The sequence below is a fragment of the Mytilus edulis genome, chromosome 13 (genome assembly GCF_963676685.1).
Source record: "Mytilus edulis chromosome 13, xbMytEdul2.2, whole genome shotgun sequence".
NCBI lineage: Eukaryota > Metazoa > Mollusca > Bivalvia > Mytilida > Mytilidae > Mytilus > Mytilus edulis.
In genome coordinates, this window is record NC_092356.1 from 9,375,748 (window position 1) to 9,398,122 (window position 22,375).

At 31.6% G+C, this 22,375-nt stretch overlaps 1 protein-coding gene across 1 annotated transcript in view; it reads left to right on the forward strand.

The window, feature by feature from the left end:
• LOC139500088 (uncharacterized) overlaps positions 1–22,375 on the forward strand; it is a 66,777-nt gene that overhangs the window by 33,124 nt on the left and 11,278 nt on the right. The window contains exons 3-10 of the mRNA XM_071288827.1: positions 3,486–3,587; positions 4,241–4,339; positions 6,080–6,178; positions 8,090–8,152; positions 8,818–8,833; positions 15,204–15,461; positions 20,240–20,374; positions 21,712–22,170. Of these exons, the coding sequence (XP_071144928.1) occupies positions 3,486–3,587; positions 4,241–4,339; positions 6,080–6,178; positions 8,090–8,152; positions 8,818–8,833; positions 15,204–15,461; positions 20,240–20,374; positions 21,712–22,170 (1,231 nt within the window). The remainder of the gene's footprint in view (positions 1–3,485; positions 3,588–4,240; positions 4,340–6,079; positions 6,179–8,089; positions 8,153–8,817; positions 8,834–15,203; positions 15,462–20,239; positions 20,375–21,711; positions 22,171–22,375) is intronic.

The window sequence follows — 22,375 nt, forward strand, 5'->3', positions numbered from 1 at the left end:
CGGGGTTAATTAAGTTAGCGGGATCCCAACCCTCCCCTCACCGGGACAGTGGTATAACAGTATAACATAAGAACGAACTATAAAAATCAGTTGAAAAAGGCTTTACTCATCAGATGGACAAACATACAAGTGGACGTGTGTTTTTAGTATTAAGAAATTATAAAAAAAAATATTTATCTGTACCAAAAAGGTATCAAACTATTAAACATAAATGGACAATAACAAAAAAATGATGAAAATATTATTGAGATTAATGTAATAATAGAAACATATTTTGAAAAGTTAAAACCATTTAATAGCAACATTTTGTACATGTTATAACATGTATGGGGTACAATATCCTTTAACTTTACTTTCCGCTATATAGATGATGTTCTTTCACTAAACAATTCAAAATTTGGTGACTATGTGGAACGCATCTATCCCATCGAACTAGAGATAAAGGATACTACAGAAACAGTTAAGTCGGCTTCATATCTTGACTCACATCTAGAAATTGACAATGAGGGTCGGTTGAAAACAAAACTTTACGACAAAAGAGATGATTTCAGCTTTCCAATTGTGAACTTTCCATTTCTAAGTAGCAACATTCCAGCAGCACCTGCATACGGGGTATATATCTCCCAATTGATACGATATTCCCGTGCTTGCATTTCCTATCATAATTTTCTTGATAGAGGTTTGCTGCTCACAAGGAAGCTATTAAACCAAGAGTTCCACCACGAGTTGGTTGACCGTTATGGAATAACCGTTTCACAAATGATATCGGATATGTTCCTTACGTCGTTACTACAATATCCTTCCCTTTCATGAATATGACCTACCGAATTAGACTATTTACCGGATTTGTAATCACATAAGCAACACGACGGGTGCCACATGTGGAGCAGGATCTGCTTACCCTTCCGGAGCACCTGAGATCACCCCTAGTTTTTGGTGTGGTTCGTGTTGTTTATTCTTTAGTTTTCTATGTTGTGTCGTGTGTACTATTGTTTTTCTGTTTGTCTTTTTCCTTTTTAGCCATGGCGTTGTCAGTTTGTTTTAGATTTATGAGTTTGACTGTCCCTTTGGTATCTTTCGTCCCTCTTTTCTTGTACAGGTTATAACTTGTATTTTTGCATTGTACAAATTATAACATGTACACAATTTTTGAACATGTTATAACTTGTACACGACATATATATGTTTGAGCGTTACGCGACTTCACAAACACAACCGAGCGCGCGGATCAATATTTGGAATGAAACATTCCATATCCAATTATAGAAAGTGAAATTTCTAAGACAAAATGTTACTCAGTTTTATTACAAGTTCAAACAAAATGCATACACTACAAATAAAAAAAATATGAAGTCCGAGTTCCTGTAGAAAATATTGAACATATGTAAAGAGAAAAAAACAACATCTTACATAATGATGGGAATCTAGCAGCCAAAACTTTGTAAACGTAATTTACAAGATATCTGACTTAAAATTAAACCAATCATACAAATAAATGAAGAAGAAGCTAACAAAATATTATTGCAGTTGATAATAAATTTGACAATGACGTCAACAAAAAAAGTTTGTAGTTGATAGTACATACAGTAGATAAAAGTATAGTGCCATTCTAGTATACGCTTTCCAGTTTAAATACAAATTCAAGGGTTACAAAATGAGAACATCACTGTAATAGTTATCAAAGGTACCAGTATTATGATTTAGTACGCCAGACGCGCGTTTCGTCTACATCAGACTCATCAGTGACGTTCATATCAAAATATTTATAAAGCCAAACAAGAACAAAGTTGAAGAGCATTGAGGATCCAAAATTCCAAAAAGTATGTTGCTTCCGAATCACAACTCTAGACTAACCACCCACACCAGCCAGGTACGCCAAAAGCCGAAACGCGATAGCTGAATGCACAAATAGCGAATCTCGCGGAGAGCCATACAAGTAATAGCATACTATCTGTCGATACCTATATTTTGGCATTGCACAATATCAATTTTTTTTTGGTGCTAATGACGTCTTGTACACTTAATTTATTGAATGTTGGAAGTATACTGATTGATATATTAGTCTTCGATATATAATTTTTGTATTTGATGTTAATGGTTTTGAATTAACTTTCAGTGACTGCAAGTACTCTTGGATCTGTACCTTGTGTTTTGTTTTTTTTGTAACTTGTTTTTGTACTTTATTCGATCTAATGAACTTACTAGTTTTTTTATCACCAAAAATTTATACCTTAAGACCATTTTGTTTTATTTATGAAGTAGACATTGTATGTGATTTAGTTTCTTACTGTGATTTTTGGGGATACAATGATAAAACCATTGCTCGTTAAGAAAATGCTCAGACACCGAAGACGTTTTAAATAGTCTAGGTAGCAGCAAATGAACGACAAATGTTTCATGCAATGTGTAAAAGAGGGACGAAAGATACCAAAGAGACAGTCAAACTCACAAATCGAAAATAAACTGACAACGCCATGGCTAAAAATGAAAGAGACAAACAGACAAACAAAAGTACACAAGACACAACATACAAAACTAAAGAATAAGCAACACGAACCCCAACAAAAACTAGGGGTGGTCTCAGGTGCTCCGGAAGGGTAAGGAGATCCTGCTCCACATGTGGCACCCGTCGTGTTGCTTATATAATAACAAATTCGATAAATAGTTTAATTCGGTAGGTCAAATTCATGAAAGGGAAGGGGACTGTAGTTACGACGAAAGGAACATATCCGATATCATTTGTGAAACGTAACTCGGCATTAGTACGTGTCATATTGCCTACAGCATTTGTTGTATATCTGTTTTTCCTTGTGTTATCTGAACCTTCTCAATTTATGCGAACATAAATACATTCAAACATCCCAGTTAACCTAGTGCGGATATTGATTATTTATCGATTAAACCTGATAAAAAACTTAAAATGTTATTTATTCTCAAAATTAACTTTTTCATACAATTGCAATACGTTTTTAAATAAATGTCTATAAATGTAAGAAGTGAAAGTGGATGCACATAAGTTTTTTTCTCCTATATTATGTAATATAGAAATTTTGAAAGTATTTTCAACTTTAATAAGTAAACAAAATATATAGTCAATGACAACTTTGTATCACATATACTGACGCAAATTCTACTTCTATTCAAAACTTCGGTTTCTTGTCTTTATACACAGAAATCTGCTTGTTCAGTTTTTAACATTTGAGATATATTTACGCGAACAAAAAAGTGTAGTGACACTCTTAACCGTGGTCTATTAACTCTAAAATAAAAACACAAAACCCACCAGACACCATACACACTGTGAATAAGTATCTTATATCATAGATAATGGGATTTATATAAATGTTCCATGTGTTGTTTCTTTCACACATTGTCTTATGTTTGGTATTCAAGCGATACAGCGATTTGTTAGACTATAATTATATTTTATGAAGTAATTTTTTTATATTATAAAACGGTATTAACTATTACGCTCTGCATTGTAGGGAAATAAACCGATACATACAGCTGCTATTTATAATCATGAAGATGGTGTCGAACTACTAGTAAAGAATAATAAGCAATGCGTTTCCGATATCAACAATCGAGTAAGACTATATAGTTATTAGAACCCTTGGGGAATACCCTAAACAAACTAATCCCGGTTATGCAATGTGTATTGTTCTTTATATTTGATAACATGTTTGAAAATAAAAAAATAGGGAAAAAGCTACAAACCTTCGGAAACAAAACTATTTAGAGATGCAGTGCTTATTTGCTCCTGTTTGATTACACCGAATATAGATTGTTTTATGTGTGGCTTTGAAAGACACAAGTTTGGTATATTTTATTTAACTCTTGGTATATACCATTGCGTAATAATAAGCTGAATAAAACATTTTTTCACTTATGGATGTGGCCTGTTATCTATTTCTCGCCCCAAAAGATATGTCTCATAACACACTGCTAGGGTAGTTATTCAACAAAGCGATACATTATATGTATTAACCTGATTGACTTAAATTTTCCAAGTTAAAGCAATGAGAATAAATAGTAATAAGAAACTTCTACAAGGCTCGTTTATTGTTATATTAAAATTAAATAATTCGAGTTGATAACAAGCGATACATAATTCACCATTGTTATGAAACTGATGAAAACCTGCTTTAAATAATGACATTTTCAAATCAAATTTATAATAAAATATAACATTATCCAAGTTATTCACTATACTAAATCATTACGTTATGTCTCTACGCAGATGGAAACACCATTACATCTAGCAGTTCGATATGGTAATACTGAATGTGCAGCATTGCTGATTAAAAATGGAGCTTCATTACAGGCAAAAGACAATATTGTAAGAAAAAACTGTCGGTGTTCGAATTTAATCATTTATTGCTTTTATGTCATTTCTGCTCTCAATCTTCTCTTTGTACAAAACCAAACCGTATATATACGATGTGGGATACATTGGTTGTCAAAGAATATTTCTGTTCTTTTCTTACCTCAGTAAGAATATAGAACTTCCACTACCAAATAAACTCATCATAGATACCAGGACAAAAAAAAATTACACATACACCAGACGCGCCTTTCGTCTACAAAAGACTCATCAGTGACGCCCGAATCAAAAAATGTATAAAAGGTCAAATAAATTACGAAGTTGAAGTTGAATATAAAAAGATCATGTGGTATGATTGCAAATGAGACAACTCTTCACAAGAGACCAAAATGACACAGTACGGCCTTCAACAATGAGCAAAGCCCATACCGCACAGTCGGCTATAAAAGGCCCCGAAATGACAATGTAAAACAATCCAAACAAGAAAACTAATGGCCTTATTTATGTACAAAAAATTAACCTGAAAACAAATATATAACACATAAACAAACGATACCCACTGAATTACAGGCTCCTGATTTGAAACAGGCACATACATACAGAATATGGCGGGGTTAAACATGTAAGCAGGATCCCAACAACCCCCCCCCCTAACCTGAGACAGTTGTATAACAGTACAACATAAGAAGGAAGTATAAAAATCAGCTGAAAAAGACTTAACTCATCAGATGGACAAAAAAAACAAGTGGACGTGGCCGGGTACTTGTACACCCCAAAAACAAAAAGACACTAGGTACAGATCTGAGAGTACTTGTAGTTAACTGACAGCTATTTCAAAGTCATAATCAACTAAAAAAATATTATGCATCTAAAATTAAATTATCAATCCGTACACATCCAACATCCAATGGATATAGTGTAAAGACGTCATAAACAGTGAAAAATGGAAAACATCAAAATAATTGTATGTCCGTGAAAAACGTCAGTAATCCGTTTAATGATATGTTCTACCGGTTATATCAAGTTCGCATTTCGAACAAATCGCCTTATATATATATTGATTGAAAAGTTAGAGATCCTAAAACACAAAAATGTATAGCACTTAAAATTATTTTTCATTCATCATTCTAAAACATATATTGTTAAGTCATGAAATACTTCAAGCGTAAATGATTACAATGATCTTAAGAAATAAAATTTAGAATGGAAATGGGGAATGTGTCAAAGAGACCACCATTCGACCATAGAACAGACAACAGCAGGAGGTCACAATAGGTCTCCAATGCAGCGTGAAATTCCCGTACCCGGAGGCGTCCTTCACCTGGCCCTAAACAAATATGTATACAAGTTCAGTGATAATGGACGTCATACGAAACTCCAAATTATACACAAGAAACTAAAATTAAAAATAATACAAGACTAACAAAGGTCAGAGGCTCCTGACTTGGGACAGGTGCAAAAATGCGCTAGGGTTAAACATATTTATGAGATATCAACCCTCCACTATACCTCTAGCCAATGTAGAAAAGTAAACGCATAAAAATACGCATATTAACATTCAGTGTTAGAGAAGTCTGAGTCCGATATCAGAAGATGTAACCAAAGAAAATAACCAAAATGACAACAATTCATAAATAACAACAGACTACTAACAGTTAACTGTTATGCAAGCTCCAGACCTAAACTAAACTAATTGACAGATTATGTCTTTGTATAAATGATTCAGCTTCATCGCTTGAAACTATTTACATATAGGGTGATACTCCAATACACACAGCAATCCAGTACGAACAAAAAAGCTGTCTACAACTGCTTCTAGAAAATGGGAGTTCAGTGTTTGTCCTTAATAGAACAGTGAGTATTGATATTATTTATCAGAATATTAAAAAAGGCACCCATCGTGCAGTGAGTTTTGTTACTAGCACTTGAGCTTGTGTTCGTTTTAAATCATTCATTAAATGTTGTTAAAATAAGTCAGTTCTACTTTTATATTTACTTTTTGACTTATTCTTAATTTGTTTTGAAAAAAAATCTTAAAGTTACTCGTTGCTCTCGTATTTGTGTTTTAGTGTTAATATTTCTATCATATCGCAATAATTTTCCTTTAATAAACCATGTTAATATTTTGGGGATATGACCTCTTGTTTTGTTAAGGTATTGACAATTACTTATTCGTTATTAAAACATTTAACTTTATTTAATTGTTTTCTCCTCTGATTAGCAGTTGTCCTGCATGTGATGAAATCACACTATTGTATCACAAAAACTCACCAAAGAGAATTTGATACAAGCAAAGCATCATGTAAACTGCTCAGTCAATGTTATATTCAGTCGTACGTGATATTATTACACAAACGTTTGAAAATTGCCATCGGGAATTTCTAGAAAGTTATTAGATTTGCGTGTCGTTCTTGATAGTGCAGTATTCTTTTTGTAATAAAAAGCCTTAAGGTAGACTGAGTACAGACTTTTTTCAAGCAGATATAACAGAAGACCACTAACAGTCACTGTTAAATTTACAGACATTTCCAAAAGAGATGGACAGTGCAATAGACGACACCAATCAACGCGCGACTCTCCTTATCATTGCATTATTTAGATAGCCTAAATTGTAACATGCACATTAGTGATAAGATAAGGAATGATGGTTTTTGTCGTCGCTTATCAACGCACAAACCAGATACAAAATTTGTAAAAACTTTTATGAAGTTTCATCTTGTGTGGTGTTTGTCATTCTCTCAGGTCGTAAACCGTTGAGAAAACAATAGTTTGCTAATCAAAAATGTGAAATAATATCATTGTTTTCAATCTTTAAGTTCTTTTTGCGAAATTGAATTAGAAAAATGCTTAGCTTACCCCGAATTCAATAAACAAGTAAATTCACCATAAATACCAGGATAAAAAAAAATGTGTACGCCAGACTCACACATCGTCTACAAATAACTCACTAGTGACGCTCGAATGAAAAGTTAAAAAGGCCAAATAACAAACGAAGTTGAATAGCTTAATAATATTTTGACGAGAAACATGTTGTTGGTCCGCACTTGCCTCATTGTTTTTTGTTTTTCTTTACATTTTATCTTGTTTAACTTTAAAATTGAACCATTAACTTACTCCCCGTTTAAGGGCATACGACAAAGTTACAGTGAAGGTAATGACGTTGGTAATGTAAATTGTTATTTTCGCGACGGCAAACGGTGACTTATCGCGAAAAGATGCATAGCAGTTCCAAGCTGATTTTTATCATTCAATCTGATTTAACTTGAAAACGAGTTCATGGACCCCTCTTTTTTAAAATGACATTTGGTTTGATTACGTAAGAAGAGTATGTGTACCATGAAAACCTAAATAGTGCAATTTTTTTTTCATTTGATTAATATACAGCAAAAAATGACGGCTTTTTTCTACATGCATGAACATTTGATAAATATCAGTTATTTGTAAAAAGAAAATGTACAAACGTACGCAGTATTTATAAAATACAAAAAGTACAAATAATTTAACAAAAAACAGCTCGTGTTTATCTTTTAAAATAAAAAAGTCATGTATTTCTATCGAAAGGAAAATTACGTCCACACATCTGTATTTTGAGGAAATATCTGAAATTTGAACCTCAATTTACTCAAAAAGTAGCACATGAAGGTATATTTCATCAGGTAAAAAATAGCCTACATGCAAATTTTCATCAAAAATTAAATACGGGATCAAAACTGCATCGAATGTCCTTGGTTTTTTTTAAAATAATTTAAAATATTTTTTTAACAGAATGATTCACCTATTGAAGTTGCTCAAGACCTACATCATGAATCACTTATTGCTATTTTGCAGGTAAGATGTGACAAAAAAACTATAATGTTTTTTAAAGTTCTTGGCTTAGGTTGTTATTGATTTAAATGAAAAGCGACATGAACAAAGTTGTATTTCCTATGTAAGCTTGGGTCTCCAAAGTCGTCAGGAAATTAAGTTTCACTTTAAGTAATTCTAGGTTTCAATTGATATTCGAAATGGATATATTCACTGCCTTTAATTTTTAAATATTTTTGGGGTATTATATCAACAACAAAACATAGTTTTGAATATCGAACAGAGACGTGAATACATGTCATTGAAAATTTGCCATGAACCATCAGTTATAGCACTGTTAAACGTTATGTTACAACTCATGTCTAAATAGCTTTATTGTAATCAGCAGTGTCCTAAATCAAGGAAATCGTGATTCGAAACGCAACCGATAGAGCATCAACTGAGAGATATATTCTCCATACGCAAACGCCTCCGGACTTTTTATTCTATAGAAATGGAAAGTTCAGAATTTGGAAACTGAAATCATCATTTATATGAAATACTGAAATGATTTTTTTTTTAATAATTGTTGGTCTTTATTTGAATTATGTTGATAAAATGCAGATGAAAAATATATACTGACAAGGAATAACATGCATGAATTTAACTAAAACTGATTCTATTCACAAAAAAATTCATTTTTGTTTCAGGAATATCAATTTCAAGGTAAAACTATACATATTTTATAAGTCTGTTTCATATGTGTTAAGACGTTTATTAAATTAATGTAAATAAAAAGGAAACATTAAATGAAAATATTGGAACTATGAGATATTGAAAAAGTTATAAAAACTCTCTCTCCATTAGAAAATGTAAAAAAAAAGTCATTAATTGTGTATATTTGATATTGGTAATTCATATTTATCATGTATACCACATATAATTAACCCTTCACTGAGTTCCAAAGGACTGTGAAAACGTATCAAAGATACGTAACAAATACAATGGTATACGCCAGACGCATGTTTTATCTACATAAAACAGAGGCAAAAAACTGACAATGCGTAGGCAAAAAAACGAAAAGGGTCAAGACGAACAACAGTATACTAAACACAAAACCAGGGGTTATCACAGGAGCTCGTGAATCGTAAGATTATACTGCTCCTAACGTGGTACACTTCGTGTTGCTCATTTAAATATAACCCTGTTAAGTCTAATTCGGTAAGGCACATTCCAGGGAAAGAAGGTGGCATTGTGGTCTCGATATTTGTCGTCATCAGTGAAACAAATATTCCATAACGGTCAACCATTTCCTGAAGTCGTCTTTAAAACAATTTACTCTATACGCAGGCAATACTTGAATGTTTCTAAATAAAAATGGAAGGTTCACGATAAGGAATCTTAACGTTTCTCTTTTATTGAAAACAAATTAATTGTACTCAACCGACTAAGGCAGTTTTAACTATATCTGTTGTATACTTTAATTCAAGTAAGGAGAGATAGATTCGTTTAACAAAGTCGTTAAACTTTGAATGATTGTTAAGATGACGTTATACTAGCTTCTCTTCATTTTCATAAGAAGCTTCTGTATAAATTAAGCCTCAATACCACATACATAAGAATTCGTTCACCTCTAAAATTAAGATAATTTGATGTACAAATTTACAAAAAATAACTATATATAATATTCCCTTATTTATACATCATGTACATCTATGGCTTTGCAATTTTTGGGCTGATGATTCCCGATAAAAACAGAAAAATACTTCAGTTGCACCAAATATATTAAATGTTGTGTCTATTAATAAACACGAAAATCGAAAAATTCAAAATACAAAAGGTAAAACATGCAACACAGATGAACAAGTGATCAGTATGCTGGATTTTCTGATCGACAACATATTTGTTGAGTTTGGAGGTAGACTTTTCCAACATATTGTCGGCATTCCAATGGAAACAAACTGTGCGCCTCTTCTTGTCGACCTCTTATTATCTTCATATGAATCGGAGTTCTTTCAGACAGTTGTCAAAAACAAGAGGATCAACGAAGCCAGATTATTTAATTTCACTTTCAGATATATTGATGATGTTCTTTCCATAAACAATCCGAACATTTCTGACTGGGTTCCATTAATATATTCCCCAGAATTAGAAATTAAAGAAACAACAGACACGGCTCCCTCAGTCTCATTTTTAGACTTAGTAACTAGTAATTTTTGGTTTCTAGATGTCCATGTCAATTTCATTTCCATCATTAACTCGTCTATCTTCAAGTTTTATTGTGAACAGTTTTTTTACACCAAAATACTATTTAAATAAGGACATGGTAATCTCATGCAGAAGAGCATGATTTTTTTTTTTTTAATCATTTCAAAAGGACCGATTTTGGCCTCAAATTGTAGGTTCATCTGACGAAAGATTTTGACCACTTTTTATACACTTAAGTGTCTATTTTATTCGATTCAATTAGTTTATGTGAAAGATTTTAACTGATTTAGTCATTAAAATCGATCAGAGTCTAGCTCAAATAAGAAAAATCTACCAAATATGCCGAAAAATGTCACTTTTTGGATGGTTTTCGTCAAAAATGAAAGTGGCCGCATCCGTGTTCATCCTAAATCTTTAAATATGTTATGTATTATCACAAAATACAACTTACATTTCAATATTATGAATGAACACGAATGCGGCCACTTTCGTTTTACACGAAAACCGTCTAAAATTTAGCGAAAATGCTTGAATTGTGAAGATTTCAGTAATTTAGCACGACTGAATGGTGCTAGTACCCGATATACGTGCATTGTATTGTCAAAAACAGCCCATATTCATGTAGCAGAAGCATTCTACTGGCCAATAAATAACTAAAAGTTTCCATTTTAACAATTTTGTAAAACTGCTATATTTTGGGGCCAAAAAGGGGTCTTACTGGACCTACTCCTTTTCTAAATATATGTCTATTCAATTGGATCATGGTTTTTTTTTCGATGTATGTAAAAATTTCTATATTTGTTTGAAAATGTTGAGGTCTTGTGATTCTGATAGACATGATTTATTGCTTTATTTGGAATCTGAAATAATAATGTAGAAACTAAAGTACTCTGTATTATTCATTTTCTAAATGATATTACCCCGGGTTTGAGTTGTTCAACTTTTTTTGTTTGCGTCATTGTCATCTTTTTTATTGTTAGATTAATTAGGTCTTTCCACTTTTCTGTGGAAAGAACTATTGTTTTTCTTCTGATTATTTTTTTTTTTTTCTTCCGCCAAATTTTGCGATAAACATTTGTTTCGCAATATGTCGCTTAGATATTTGGTATATGATATCGAACAGTTTATGCGCTTTTGAAATTTACCCTGCGTAATCGAATACTTTTCTTTGTAGGAGTTATCTCCCCAAACACTGTTTTCCTTGTGATCACAACTCCTTCGCAACCGTAAAAGATTACGACAAATTTATTTTATAAAATTGCTCGTTATATCCTTCGCATGATTTGTCCAATTTCGACCGAAGCAATATGAACGCTCCATATGAGAGTTATTTCCCTTTTTGTATTTGAAATTTTGAAATGTATTTTAAACTGGAACGCCATAAGTGATAGAGACCTAGGATCTTTTGATTTGAGGTCCTTGGTCCAAAAAAATGAAAATTAGGTCAAGGTCAAAGGTCAAGGTCATATTCTAATTTTTGAATTTGTCTTATTTTCACTCATTTTCATTAACCTTATAAGATATCGACAAATTGTTTTGTATAAATTGTTATTTGCGACATGTGGTAACTAAATAATTTTAGTTGAAAGGGTGCGTAAACAATGAATGGGAGTTTTAGCCCCTATCATATCTTAAATTATGTTTAAAGTGATATAACTTATTAACCATACATATTAGAGACTAGGGTCTTTTGATTTGAAATCCTCAGTTTGTGACCTTGAAATTGAGGTCAAAGTCATACGTTAATTTGACGTTCTAGATTTTGACCTTTGCTTTAAATTCATATCTATACATCATAAAGCCATATGAACTGACATTTTAGACTGATTTTTTATATTTTAATATCAAAATAGATATTAACTAGTGGAAAGACCTTCAATTGTTCTCTGAACAATTGGTTTTTAATTAGGTCTTTCCACTTTTCTGTGGAAAGACCTATTGTTTTTCTTCTGATTATTTTTTTTTTTTTTTTTCTTCCGCCTAATTTTGTTCTTGCGATAAACATTTGTTTCACAATATGTCGCTTAGATATTTGGTATATGATATCGAACAGTTTATGCACTTTTGAAATTTACCCTGCGTAAACGAATACTTTTCTTTGTAGGAGTTATCTCCCCAAACACTGTTTTCCTTGTTAGCGCATCTCCTTCGCAACCGTAAAATATTATGACAAATTTATTTTACAAAATTGCTCGTTATATCCTTCGCATGATTTGTCCTATTTTGACCGAAGTGATATGAACGCTCCATATGAGAGTTATTTCCCCTTATGCATTTGATATAAGTGATATGCATTTCTGTCTTGTAAACCATAAGTGCTAAAGACCAAGGATCTTTTGATTTGAGGTCCTTGGTCCAAAAAAATAAAAATTAGGTCAAGGTCAAAGGTCAAGGTCATATTCCAATTTTTGAATTTGGCTTATTTCCACTAATTTCCAGAAACTGTATAAGATATCGACAAATTATTTTTTCTAAATTGTTAGTTGCGACATGTCGTAACACGTAAATTTTGATTGCAAGGGTACGTTGAACGTAAAAGTGAGTTTTCTCCCCTCTTGTATTTAAAAATACGTGTATGGTGATATAACTGATTAACCAAATATAATTAAGTCCTATGGTCTTTTGATTTGAGGCCCTTGTTTATTTTATTTTGTCTATTTTAATGCTTATATTCTGCCATTATTTGATTATTGTTGCAATATATGGGGAAGCTGTTGTGAAAGTGGAATAAATAAACTTAATAAGTTATTAAAGAAATCTGCTAGGGTTATAGTAGAAGCTGACATAATGACATCATCCAGTTTATTGTTTAATAGTTTACACTGGTTAAATATGGAAAAACGCATTCAATACCAAAAGGCAATACTTGTATTTAAATCATTAAATGGTATGGTTCCTAACTATTTACAAGAAAATTTTAATTTTACTGATAATCAAAATTATAACTTACGTTCAGCTGATGAAAAACTATTAAATCTTCCAAAACCAAAAACAAATTTTTTAAAGAAAACATTTACATATTCAGGTTCTCAAATATGGAACAGTTTACCAAATGAAATAAAAATGAGTAATACACTTGTATCTTTTAAAACAAAATGTTACAAATTTTTCATCAATTGTGCAAATTAATATGCTTTTTCATTATTATTTAAATACAATTGTATATTGTGTATAATATAACTTTATAATACTCTATGTACTTATAAATATGTTATTATTATTTTGAGGACTCTCAGGAAGATTAGTTTTAACTAATGGGATCATCCTCTTGAAATAAAGATTATTTATTTATTTATTTATTTGTTTATGACCTTGAAATTGATCTCAAGGTCATAGATTAATTTGACGTTCTAGTTTTTGACCTTTGCTTTCAGCTCATATTTATACATGATATATCCATGAGACTTTTGGCGAAAGGTATCAAACCATTTAACCTTGAAAAAAACAACCGGAAGTGACCTTGTGTAAACCGGATGTAGCTATTTTTGTACCTTATTAATAAAAAAGTATATAGAACCAGATCTTTTTGGAATCAGTGTCAATTAAATATTCAAATATTATCGGAAGTAACATTTTTCAAACCGAAAGTAACAAATTATCTCCCTTATTTAAAAAATATTGTATAGAAACCATATATTTCTGGAATCAGCGTACAATAACCTATCAGTTGACGATTGAAATGACATTTTAAACTTAATTTTACAACTTTCATATTAAAATACATTGTTTTCAGTGGAAAGACCTTCAATTGTTCTCTGAACAATTGGTTTTTAATTATTATTATTATTCTTTCCGCCAAACTTTAACGAAATTTCCCCAAAAAAGTACGCGACATGTTGAAATGATATTAGGTATCTAGTATCGGTTGACCAAAAGCTATCTTGTGGTGAGGGCACGACCCCGTAACATTTCCTTTATAAGGGTTATCTCTCCTAACACCAAAAAAATTGTTATCATTCTAACTCCATAACCATAATAGGTAGAAAAAAAACAAAGGGTGAAATTTGTTCAGGAACAGACCCTTGTACCTCGTTACATTTGGTTTGAAAAGATTCAACGACTCATTGGTAGGGTTATGCCCCTTTGAAAATTAACAAATGTCGGTTGGCCACTAAAACTCAAAAACTGTAAGTTGTAGCCACCTAGAATTATCACAAATGATCATCAATTCACATGAACATGAAAATTGACTTAAGTTCAAAGGTCAAGGTCATGACCTAGATTTTGACCTTAGATTGTTATCGCATTAACTAAATAACCGTAAAAGATGGCTGATAAAATGTAACAGAGAAAATATGTGTCTTGTTGAGATCTACATTTGTTATGTTGGGTGAAAAATAATTGGACCAACTGTTATGGAACTAGGGCACCAAAACTGTTTTTGGGGTCCAAAATGATGATTGTTTGCTTATAACTCAAAAGTGGTTACAGATAGAAAGAAACTTTGAATTGCAAAAATGATCAGCATAATAAGATCTACAAATTTAGGTCAAGGTCAGAGGTCAAGTCCCTAGCAACGACATAAAACACTATAGCAACCATATATTTTTGAACTTAGAAGGCTATGAATAATATTAATATGACATCTTTATTACTGGAAATGACATTTTTGTCCCTAGCAACGACATACAAGTCTTTAGCAATCACTTATTTTTTTAACTTTAAAATACTATGAATAGTACATATGACATTTTTAATAACTTATTTTAATATATTTATCCTTAGGAATGATTTTTGCCTTAAGCAACCACTTATGAACATAAAAGTCCTTAGAAACCATATATTTTTTTAAACTAAGAAGGCAATTAATAAAAGAAAAAAAGGAAAGACCATTCAATTGTTCATGAACAATTGACTTTTTAATTTATAATTGTGTATGTGATTTTAGGTTTATTTACTGAGCTTGGTGGACTTGGTATTGAAACTGAAGATGAGTTTAGAAATATGTTGAGCAGCGGATCATACCGTTGCTACTGGAATAGATCTTATTTGGTCGGTCCTTATAATGTCGGTAAGACGACTTTGGCTAAAAATTTGGTTGACGACCCTATATCAGAAGAACGAAGGTCAACAGATGGAATATGGATATATCTTGGTCGAGCTGGAATGCATATAGATGATAGAAAATGGATATTTCTCCCACAAGGTATAAATATTGATTAGATTTATAGACATTCAAACAAAACACAAATTGTAAAAGTGTTTGTCGATGCCACTGCTGGTTGAGATGTATTTCCCCGAGGGTATCACAAGCCCAGTAGTCAGCACTTTTTATGCTGACATGAATTGTCATTGATATGGTTATATTTGTAAACTTACTGTTAACAAATTTTTGATTTTTTTTTAAAACTAAGTCTTTTCTACCTCAGGCATAGATAACCTTAGCTGTATTTGGCAAAACATTTAGGACTGTTATCTATGATGAGTTTATTTTCTTGTAAAAATCAAATGTCAATTTTTCATCAATGGAAGGTCAATACCCCAGAACAACAGAAGTTTGTCGTCATTATTGAATTAAGTTTTAATTTTTTTATTAATAGAATTTGAAAAGCATTGGTTGAGCACATCGCAATTTATAGCAATGCTAATTTGACCTTGGTTTCCTATGCTCAAGGGGAGATTCAGTTTTGTTTTAAGAAAATGAGACATACTTGACATGTCTTGGATATAAATGCGACTCATTGCAATATTTAACGTAGACCAAATTGTTATTGCTCCTGAAGACACTGAAAACATTTACTTAATTCGGACCAGCTTTTCCAAAAGGCTATCAAAATTGTATATACGTTTCAATGCCATGCTCCTGTAATGTACACCTTAATGTACCAATTTGACTCAATGTTTGTATATATTCAGCAAAATGCTGTTTAAATGTTTGACCAGTAGTTGTATGCTGGTAAGAAATACGTGTTATATTCCAACATTATAAAATATGAGGATGTCATTGCTTCTTGGTTTTTTAAAGCAACAGTTGGTAAGAAATTAAATTCAGCTAGGCCAAATGACATGTCGATGCTGGACTTTATTCTCGAAATTAAATATACAGATTCTTATTTGTTAATAGTTTAATCGTGGTGTTCCAGTATTAAAAACCCTGTGTGGCTTTTATGGTTTCTTTATTTAAACCATTTTTCAAATGAAACAGTCTTATGTAGACGTAACGCGCTTCTGGCGTACTAAATTATAATCCTGGTACCTTTGATAACTATATAAACAGAATAAAACATATTGCACAAAAACTATCGAAGGCGTTCGTTGACTGCCATAGTTCATGTATTGTCTCATCCATAAGCACTAAATGCATCGAAGATTTCTTTACTATTTTAAAGGCCACATATTTGTTTTAAAAATTGAGAACACATACTGCTTTGGTTTTCTTCGAAATACCTATGTCATCATATTCCCTTCCAGTTCTTATTCTTACATGCTAGGGTAAAAAATTTGAAATAAAAAGTATGTATACAACACACATAGTTCGGCTTGCACAAGTAGTTGAAGGTGGAGTGTATGAAAGATATAGGAATAATCTTACTCACCATGTAATATCTGAAGAAGACGATAATGAAATCGATGTCTGCACAAAATATGTAATGCAGAAGAAGTCACGGAAAGTGGATACAGCTTCATTGTGAGAAATGTTGAAACCAAGGCAGGAACAATGATAAGACCGTTGTTCTGAAAATGTTGTGCACTTTGCATGTGAAAAACCGGCCTTGTAAAAAGTTCACAAATAAGTGTGTCAACTTCACAAATAATACACGATAGTCTTGGAGTATTGATGCTGCTTACTCACGATGTGTATCATCTTAATACGTGTTATAATGTTCTTATATTTGTCTTTATTAATTTTACTTTTACTGTTTTGTCTGTGTTTTTGGTGATATCCATTTGACGTGACTCTGTACTTATGCATCTAATCATTGTGTTGCTTGTATTATCTTTCATTTTTGCTTTGTCCTTGTGACTTTTTGTGTTTCTTTGATACATATGACGTGGCTCTGAACTTAAACAACCCGCTATTGTGTTATTGTTCTATTATAATTTTTTCTTGTCTATGATATTTATACTTTAAACGACACAATTATTTTATATCTTTAGCTGTGTAATGTTAACCTTCTGACGTCAAACGCGAGCTTCTAAGCCAGAATCAATGTGAATGTAATCATTCGGTCCCAGTACTTACAATATTTCAATCGTTTAGGGGGGAATAAACATATATACTGATATAATTAAAATTCAAAAATAAGAAGGCAATGCATAATATTTGTTTTGTATTTATTGTGATTAAGATACTTTTGTTACTTGTACATCCAGTCATCATGTTATTGTTTGTGATATTTTCGTATTCTTGTCTTTCATTTGTGCTATTTGTTTTGTTTATATGCCTTTTTATGTTTCTTTGATAAATACATGGCGTGGCTCTCTATACATTCCGTTATTGTGTTATTCTTTTATGCTATGTGTATTCTTGTCTTAATTTTTGCTAATATTCTTGGTCTATATGTTAGCGGCAATAAGTGAAATTAGGCATTAAGCTTAAATTCTTAGCAATAAGCTAACGCATTATGTATATTGCCTAAATAATGTTAGGCATAAGGCTTAAATTCTGAAAAATGTGTGCAGGGATTAAGCTTAATGTCTTAAATATAAATTCAAGTAAATAAATGGCATTTATTCACTTAAATAAAAATACATTTGTTACTTAATAAAATTATGAGAACTGAAGTTTAAAATACCCTCTAATAACAAAATGTTATTTACATTAAAACTCATAATTTATGATCACAAATTGCGTATATGTAACTGTGGCACCGACTGTTGCACTGTCTCCTGGTTTTCTTGAATTTGCAACTGTTACTTAAACATTTGGATTAACATGACCATTAAAAAACTTCTGACCATCTGGGTTTGCTTGAAAATCTATCAAATCAACTTGTTTTGTACTTATAAATCCTTAAGTGAAATGGCCGGGCTTCACTACTACTCCTTTCCCTATATGTTGTTTTATATTACAATAGTGAAAGAAATAGTTCAATATCATCACGGGTAATATTAGCATATCCATTATTGATTCAATTGTTAAATTATACGGTATCTGCCTCCATGGCCTTCAATGGTACAAATGTCATACCTTTCAAAATAGCAGTAATCTTTTTTTTTCCATTTTTTTTTTTTTTTTATGATTCCAAAAGTTTAATCTTTTCAAAAAAAATAATGGTACTTTTCTCTAAGGTGTATGTTCCTAGTTTTCCCCCATTCGAATTTACAAAAATTCAAGAAATGTGTCCGCAATAGACATGTTGTAACTTATATGCTAATAATCCAGATAAAGAAGTGAGAAAGACGAAATTGCCTGGGTTATTTAACACAATTTCAATAAAAAAAAATGGTGTAAGCTAAAAATCATATCTGAATTTTGTCTACCTTTGACCAGTTCAAACCAGCTGGTCTAGTGAAGTGCAACAAAAAATTCAAATCTTTATTATAATTGTAATAAAGAATCCAACCCCCTTATTTTAATTGAATACAATCACCGTTTTAAATCCTTTTTTTATTTTTTGTAATACCACAAAAAAAGTTAATTTTGTTGTGAATACGAAAATTACTAAAATTTGAAGATCTGTTAAATAAAGGTTTATTAATATGCAATAGGAATATAATTACGAAACTACTTATATCTAGAATTAGAATTCACTTAAAATCATATTCGGCAATAGGCTGAATAATCATCATCAGATTTCAGGAAATAAGCTTAATGCCTGAAAATTTCATGCAATAACTGTATGCATATAGGCGTTAGCATATTGCCGAGGATTTAATCTTTATGCCTAATTTCACCTAGTGTCGCTACCATATATATACCATTTGGTGCTTCTGTGTTACATATTTGTTTGTTTTTAGTGTTTTTGCTGTACTTTTATTTTTGACATTTTTACCTAATTTGTCTGTTTTTTTATTCACGCATCGTTGTCATTATAATGGATTGTAATGCGACTGTCATACAAGTGAGAGGTTAAGAAAGCAATAAAACCAGGTTCAATCCAACAATTCCAACAATACCAAGTCAGGAGTATGACAGTTGTTATCTATTTGTTTGATGTGTTTGAGTTTTGGATTTTGCCATTTGATTAGGGACTTTCCGATTTGAATTTTCCATTATGAATTTTCCCACCTCCTTTTTTAATTGGATACAATCACTTACACGGGAATTTCCGTTTTGAATTTCCCCGGAGTTCTATATAATTGTGATTTTACTTTTTTTTCGGAGGATTTTAAGTAAGCTTCTGATGTCAAAATTCCTGCTCATACAATCTCAACAGAAAAGTATGAACTTACCTATGAGTACTCATTTGAACCATTTAATTAAGTTTCTCAGTGAAATATTTGCCTCTTGTAACCGGAATATAATAAATACTAAGAGTAACCAAATTTATTTTTTAAATTCTACGACCAGGCAAAATAAAAAGGTTTAACATTTCTCTAAAAGAAAAAAAATAGCCTGCATATAGGGTAGTCCGTTACAGGTGAAAAATCGTCGGCTTGGTCACTCCACTATTGTGTATTGTTTCAGATATATTAACCTATTATGTCTGTTTGTTTTTTACCAACATTGTTGTCAATATAATTGAATTTTATGCGACTGTCATTATTTATCATACAAGTAAGAAGTTTAGCTAGCTATAAAACCAGGTTTAATCCACCATTTTCTAGAATAAGAAATGCCTGTACCAAGTCAGGAATATGACAGTTGTTATCCACTCGTTTGATTTGTTCGAGCTTTTGATTTTGCCACTTGATAAGGGACTCTCCGTTTTGAATATTCCACAGAGTTCGGTATTTTTGTGATTTTACTTTCGAAGGGTTGTCTTTAAGGTAGAATGAGATGTTTTGTTGGAATTGATTAATTATCTATTGAATTTTAAGGCACAACACTAAATGCAGCTGTGCAAAGCATGATTGTGAGTTTTGGGGATATGGGTGATCCTAAGGAAGATGACAAACGGCATAAAGATGTTAACGAGCAAGCATATGCTGAAAGAAAAAACATGTTTGCAGCAGGTAGTATACTTTTTCTCGTCATAGTCAAAAAGATATATAATGTCACTTAATGTATTGTTTTTCAAATAGATCATTGCTCTTGATAATTATTATTCAATCAATAATTCTATGCGTAACTTTATTATAGCTGACATTAGATCACACCAGCATCAAATCATGTCACTTATATTTGAAAGTTTTCGATTTTCTAAACTAAGTCATGGATCGCCTTAAACATACTTGACAGCACGTTTTGTGATTTTTGCTTTCAATGCTCCTCAACTCTGTATTTGGTCTTCTATTTTTCTTTTTATTATAGCGCCATTGATGCATCTATAAAGACGAAACACGTGTTTGTCATTCTAAATCATAAGCCGAAAGTTACTTCTAGCCAAACAACATGTCATTGACTAAAACAAAATACTGAATTATCACAATTTGACGCTCGCTTTTAAAATTGTTCACCGTATTACATATCATATTCTATAAAAATATAGGATTTTGTATTTAAAATGGGTCGTTTTTATACATATTTTACTTCCAAATGCAAGCTCGTACAATATTATAAACTGCTAGAAGCAAAAATCATCATTTTAGCATATTAATCCTTTGTAATAAAATTAAATAGATTATTTTGTATTACTGATAACATTTAAGGAAGGCAACAGGGATTATGTCCTCTTTTAACATGAAATTTATTATTATATACAACTCGTATACTAATTCATTCAGGTGATGTCTTGCTATACAGAAACTTATGTTTATGTGTGAGATCACTAATTTGAAACCAGTCTAAAAGAACCTACCCCAAAACTGTACATATTTAAAACAGAATAGTTCCTATGCATAGGTGTTACTTTCACTGAACGCATGAAATTATTAAACTGCTTGTTTCCAATTTATTTATTTTTTAAAATTTAGAATAATTTGATTAATCTGGTATCACATGAAAGCTGAATGACTGGTGATCAGTGTTAAACACTTTCTGGATTGGGAAAGGCACATATGAAATGTGATGGGGTACAACATGATTGCGAATGCTCCCTCAGTCCTTAATCTTGAACAGTGGTGTATGATAAGGCCAAACTGTAAATATTAATTGGAACATCAGCACAAAAAGAACAAATGACAAAAATGAAAAAAATATCGATCTCAGAGTTCTCGAAGTTACTAATCCCGTTATAACTTGTTGCTAAATCGGGTTGCCACAGAATAAAATATCACATCATATGAATTTAAATGACGTTAATAAATATTCTATAAAAAGAACGAATGTGTATGTTGTTTAATATAAGCATCGACAAGATTAATAACAATACCAGTTCATAGCTGTATAGTACTAGTTTATATTGCTTTAGAGGAAACAGAAGACCAACCAAATGACCTTCAGCAAAACTTTGTTTCGGAAACAGAAGTAGAAGATAGCAAGAACAAGATATCTTCTAGTATCGGGCCAATCTCATCAAAAAGCATCAACAAAGATCAGAGTGAGCTTGACCGGCCATCTGAAATACCTCCCCTTCCATCTAGACAAATGCACGAAAAACAACAAGAAATATCCGGGGAAAAAACACCGACAAATGATGAAGTTATTCAATTAATTTTAACGGCATGCAAGAGTGGCCAATACAAGATGAAACTGGTACCAATAGATTTATGGGATTTCGGGGGGCAAAAAATATACTACATGACCCATCAATTATTTATATCCAGCCGAGGCATTTTTATCATCATATTTAATGGAAGCAAAGATATCAACAAGGAAATATCAGATATGTCATATCTTCCAGGCCAATACGGAAAGAGAACCACGGCAGGTAACATTAAATGGTTTTAGGGAAATAACTTTTTCGTACTTTTTTTAAAAGAATTATCCAATATTGACGTTCTCTCGTCCGTAATGGAATTTCAGGTAATACAAAGTTTGTTATAATAACGTTGAACATTATTTTCTGACAGTGGAATAACCAATATATCTGATGACCTCTATCTTCTTCTATTTATTTTAACCCAAAACATAAA